Source organism: Onychostruthus taczanowskii, unplaced genomic scaffold (genome assembly GCF_017590055.1).
Source record: "Onychostruthus taczanowskii isolate IOZ18803 unplaced genomic scaffold, ASM1759005v1 scaffold28, whole genome shotgun sequence".
Taxonomy (NCBI): Eukaryota; Metazoa; Chordata; class Aves; order Passeriformes; family Passeridae; genus Onychostruthus; species Onychostruthus taczanowskii.
This window is the reverse complement of record NW_024500128.1, coordinates 3,023,424-3,029,423: the sequence shown is the minus strand read 5'-3', so window position 1 is coordinate 3,029,423 and position 6,000 is coordinate 3,023,424. Positions and strand designations below refer to the sequence as shown.

Genomic DNA, 6,000 nt, shown 5'->3' with positions numbered 1-6,000 from the left:
GGATAAATACAACCTGATCTGCTGACATGCTTCTTCAAGCATGAAATCAAATGAATTAGGATTTTACTTAGAATATAAACATTTGTTTACACATCTAAATGCTGAGCATATTAAAAAGATACTGTTATTAAAATATTAAAGCAGCTTACACTATACTGCTCACTGAGTCTGTTTCATTCCTGTATCTGAGAAAGTACACTCAGAAGTCCTACAAGTACTGAAAGTAAATGAAATACTATGACTTTAGCAAAAGCCTCAAAAATCACAAGTGACAGGAAACTCCATTATTTTAAAATAGTTTTTAATAAAAATGGAAGTTTATTTATATGCTTTACCTGATCCTCCAACAATGTTGCATAGGTTTTATTTTAGAAGCAGGAACACAGATGCTCAACAGGTTGCCTGCATCACTAAACCACCTTAAAATTGAATTAGAAATAGGATTCATATTTTGTATTCTAGGATGGAAACCAACAAGAAATACTGGATGCCAACATTTTTGGTTCACCAGAAAGATGAGCACACAGCTTATGTGCTAGCTTCCATTTCAAGCAAGCAATGCTGTTGCTGATCAGCAGGAACTTATGTCTCACTTGAAGGTTTTTGAAATTTGCTTTGAAGAAAAACTCTTGGAACACGCAAGTCTTCTTTCCTATTCACAGTTTCTCGCTGCACATATTCATTGACCACTTGCTCATATCCCTCAGCCCTGAAAAGCTGAGATAAGAACTCTGAAAGAGAATTAAAAAAAAAAAAAGATAAAATATTATGTTTAAGCTATTTTTAAAACACCAGACAGCATTTATATAGGCATATGTTCTTATGTGTTACAGAATGAAAATCACACAGGCCTTCAGATTTCAAGCTGTTCTATGTGGGCAGACTGCTGTACAAAAATCAATAAAAATCTCCTTTGGAAACATCAACCTAAGCAGCTTGTAAACCTCAGGCTTAAGCTAGTTACTCAGTTGAATTTCCAAAAATGCCACATCTCTTGTTTTTATTAAGCCTTGTCATTCTCATTGTGACTGACACCAGTGCATTTTCTCTTTGTGCAGCTGACCTTCACTACCTGAATAGATCATTTACCACAAATATTTAAAAGGTAATCCAGCTGTGCAGATGCACCTACTCTCAGGAAGAATAACACCCTATGTCACATGCAATTGCTCAACAGAAAAACTGACAAAATGGCAAAGAGGATATGGTGGTACCAAGACTCCACTAAGATGAACTGAAAGTATTTTCCATAAACAAAAAAATTTTCCTCAGAGCCTATTTCCCTTAAGGAAGGCAGAAGCACCTCACAAACAGGGTGACTTGTGCAGCAGGAAGGTCTGCTCATGCTATTGACTTGTTATGTTAATTAAAAATCATCATTTTTCCTTTCCTGCACCTCAGTTCTCTTACTCAGGCAGCAATTTCACAGTAAATTTAAGGCTGTTCTAAACTTGTGTTACTTGACAGAAAACAAAGACATTCAATTTTTCACTGCTCAGGGGGATTGGCTCGATGAAACAGTGATCATGTGGGTACAGGAAGCACCACCAGAGATGGTGTGTGGAGGAAGATGAGACCACCCACTCTGGTGGCACTGCAGGATTGTATCAACCCAAGCCCACCACGGCTGTAAACATTGTGTGTTCATGTAAATGGGGACCCACACCAATGAAATATAAATAAACAGCACTCCATTGTGGATCTATTGAAATCTTATTGTAAGGAAGTTGCACATATTTCATAATACAAAACTAAAACCATGCATTCCTCCACAAATTTAATATTATTTCAAACAGAAGAAGAATGGATTTTTCTCCCATGGAAGAAGTTGTGTGTTGCCATCTGAGGCCAGACATATTATAAATAAGTATGATTCAAATCATCCCATGCAGCAATAACTTTGTGTACCAATGTAGTGCTAAAGAAATGAAAAATAGCAAGGGTTGCAACCTCTGTGGAAATGATGGGAGTCATGTCTCCAGTAACAAAAGAATTCTCAAGCATTAAGCAATGTTTATATGAAAATCTGTGAAATGAATGAGATCATAATGATTAAAAATGGGAGTAGAGGTGATTTGTGAGACAGTCACAGACCAGCCCAAGGAAAAACAATTGCTGACATGAGCAATATAAAATAAATTCTCTCTTTTCTCCTTCCTTCCTCTTCCTCATCCCTACCTCAATTCTTCTTGCAAGGGAAACAAGCATACTAACAAGGAACTTCTCATTCAGAAACTATTCTAAAACACAATAAAAATGAGATTTAAGATTCCACAGAGAGGTCAGTCTCTTATTTGTTCCCTTTAGCATCATTCTCTTTCTAAGAGCTAATTGTTTAAACAGAACTAAAAATCACTCAATAAATAACAGTTCTAGAAATGCTTCAATGAAGCTGTAGCATTGCATTATCTTAGATTTCATTATTGTCCTACGAAGAATAGGGGGAGCTCACACAAAATTAATGTTTTTTATGTATCAGAAGCAATTAGTTAATATGTTATGGCATAAAATATGAATAACATTTACTTGGCCCCAAATCAGTCTCTTCAGCAGCTGTATCTTGCTTTAGACTAAGAACAAACAACCTCACAGAAATAAATTCACAGCTCTTGTTACACAATGCTCTACAAGTGATAGGGGGAGTAGTGAGTTTAGCATGAGGAACTGGGAGTTAGAAGCTATAGCCAAGCTATAAACCCAATTCATTGTGAGAGTCTAAGCAAATTCCTTCATGTCTCTGTGCTTCGAATTCTCCACCAGTAAACTGCAATAACTACCCTTCCTCCTAAACCATTATGAGCACTGAACAAAAACTAAATACTGTATCACACAGAAATGGTTTTCTGCATTGTCTTCACTAAAGAACAAACCCTAGAAGCCAGGGTGACCACAGCTAGTCAGTGCTATCCCAGGATTTGTGCATGAGCTTCTCAGCACTGCAGTTGTGGTTCTGCTTTTAGAAGTCAACAGACCTCATCCTGCTCACCTGCACAAAGAATGATGCCAAAAGAACTGCTTACTTGCTTCATGAAGGTGATTAATTCTTTTACTGAACACAGGTCTTTTCCCCTTAGGTAATAAAATCTGAATGAAATTCAGCAAATTCAGAAACCCCTGCTCTTGGAGAATTATAGCACACGCAACAAGCTTATAAACAAGAAAGCACTCCACAAAGTTCTGCCAGTCTAAATAACCGCTTCTTCCCCAAAAGGAAGGTAAATGAAATAAACCACAATTTAACACTTCATCCACACAGAATAAAACTTCCATGGGCATACTGACAGCTCCCTGGAGAAAGTTTGAACAGAAGATTCACAGAAAAGAAAGCACTGATACAACATATCTTACCTGCAGTAAAAAAATACGATCTTGTCCCATCTTGTCTGACATAAAAGTTTTCCCCAAGTTTGCTGCCTGATTTAAACCTGAGCATTGCATGATCATACAGGCCATAGTCTCGGAACAGGACACACTTGCCTGGTTTTAATACCTGTCACATAATACACACATGCTTTAATAAGCTAAACAGATTTAGTCATATATAGGAATATTTATTTGTGTACACATACAGACAAAGGTAACTAAGGCAAGGTAGACTAGCATAGTCAGTAAAAGATTACAAGAATACAATACAACAGTGAGATAGTTATCTACAGATAAATAGACAGATGGATGTAGATACAATTCATTCCCTATGCAACAAAAAGGTTGTGCAAAAACTAGATTGACTCTCAAAAATGTTTCCCCATTAATAGAAGACTACAACTAGTTTTAGAATACCTATTTGGGTGCTGATCAGCTAAATTATTAGCAACACTCTTCAAACACAGAGAAAATAAGAAAATACACAGTTTAACAAAAATTCCCATCAGGGCATTTTTTTCTGTTGGCTAGTATCCTGTTTAGCATTTGATTTTGTTTAATGGTTAACAATGAAATTTAGAATATCATGACATTTCTTTTTTCATGGGAGAAACAAAAATGCTGCAATATCTTGCAAAATAAATAAGAAACCATTTTAGGAAACTGCATAATGGATTTATAAAATTGATTTTTTGGTAAAGAAAGCAAGCTATAAAGAGTTTAAAATTTATGAATACAGGTCATTGCCCATGCTGATTTTAGATATCTAAATATTTATATAACCTAAGAACCAATCCTGATTTTGGAAAACAGCTGGCGATATTAAAAAAAAAAACCAAAACCACTAATATTCCTTTTTCAAACTGCTGATAATAAGCCAAATAACATCAGAAAATACAAGACTCTTAATACACACATATGCAAAAGTAAAAAGGTATGTTGATTGTTTTCCTCTGCAGTCAATATACAACATTTTGGGAAAATTCAGAACAATAACAGTTCAGGTTGTTTAAACCACCCTTTGGATGGGCCTGTCTTAGTCTATCAACTAACAAAGACAGCATAGGGGGGTGAGTCTAGATTAATGTTGACTTCTGAACACTCCACTTTTAAATCACCACAGATCAAATATGTTTCATAATAACAGCAACATCCTAACAACAGGTCACTGGATCTCTGGAAGTTAATTTTGGCTTTCCTGTAGGCCCCTTTCAGGTATCTGAAGGCCATATTTTATATATCGTTTTGTTACACTGATGGCATGAATTAGGCCTCAATCCAAACAATCTCACAATACCAGGAGAAAAATAAAGCACATTGTAGAAGATATTTTAGTCCTGCATACTCAGTGAACTAACGAAATACATGCATGGAATATAATATGAAAAATCACCATTGCAAGAGAGTAATTTTCTCAGGAAAAAAAATATACTTTTGAGCTAAAAAGAAGTGCTTTAAAGGCTGTAAAATCAGCTGGTTTTACCTTGTAAATATTCCTCAGGACAAGATGCATTTTGTCAGGATGAATGGCAGAAAGCACAAATATAAGTGTGACAACATCCACGGAATCTGCTGGTATATTGTCTAGAAGATCATCTTTGGTAAGATCACACTGGAACACTTTACACCTTTCTGTACTATATAAGGCATTTTTCTAGGGAAATTAAAAGAGCAAGCTTTCACTGAAAATTAGCAGCATTTGTTGCTACAATAAAGTAAAAATCTTGTGAAATTAATCAGCAGAGAGATACAAAACACAGTGGCAAGAGAATATTGACCTCCAACAGGTGGCTACTGCTATCAGAAATTCTTTGCTGCTAACTACAATAGTGAAACTACAACTAGTACAATAGCCTGTTCTCAAGAATTTGAGAAGGAATGTGCATTAAGACAATTCAGAAAACTTACTATTTCGGTTTTACCCCTGCTTCTACTCTTTAAAGAACACAAACTCTATTGAAAAAAACCTCCACATTAGAGGGTGATGAAAGTAAAGCTCTTGAGCTACAGGAAGACTGCAAACAGTTGGGATTCCTGTCACATAATCTGCAGCTGGGCTGCTGTAGCTCACAGTTTTACGGTGGAAAAAAAACCCCCAGCCTCGGCAAAAATTAAATTCAGCAAGAGCTGTGGAGGCAGATACCATTAAGTCATCCAAAACCCAGGGTACAGGCTCAGCCCAACCTCATCTTGGGGCGCAGCCACAGCATCCCAGGGAGCTGCCGTCCTCTTCTGTGTGCCACAGGCACTTCCCATCTTTCGCATGACAAATCCTGTCCGTGTCTCGTGGTTCTCAGTCACAATGCTTTCAGTTAACAGATATATAGAAATTTACCTGTGATTACACACTTCATAAAGAGTTTTAATGCCCAAAGCCCCCACCAGAACTACTGCAAGGCTCGACTTTGGATTGCAGTACCCACGACTTAGTGTAAACATACCTACTCCTAATCAGGTTACAAATTCCTCTAACAATAATTTTCCCAGCCTTGTTTTTAAGGTTCTCCTTGGGACTCCCTCTATTAAGGGCAAGCTTCCATGCCAAACAAATTTTGCTTTTATTGCACAGTCAGCAGAGACATAGTAGTGCTCCCAAAAAGCATTATCTTCATAAATCATGCAAGTAATATACCATAA

General features: G+C 36.7%; 1 protein-coding gene across 2 annotated transcripts in view; it reads right to left on the bottom strand.

The window, feature by feature from the left end:
* Positions 1–295: 295 nt before the first annotated feature.
* The window catches only part of METTL6 (methyltransferase like 6), an 8,610-nt gene continuing 2,905 nt past the window's right edge, over positions 296–6,000 (bottom strand). For both annotated transcript variants that reach the window (XM_041407839.1, XM_041407838.1), the window contains exons 4-6: positions 4,847–5,017; positions 3,349–3,490; positions 296–731 (exon numbers count right to left, since the gene is read on the bottom strand). In XM_041407839.1, coding sequence (XP_041263773.1) covers positions 583–731; positions 3,349–3,490; positions 4,847–5,017 — 462 coding nt within the window. In that variant the 3' untranslated portion in view covers positions 296–582. The remainder of the gene's footprint in view (positions 732–3,348; positions 3,491–4,846; positions 5,018–6,000) is intronic.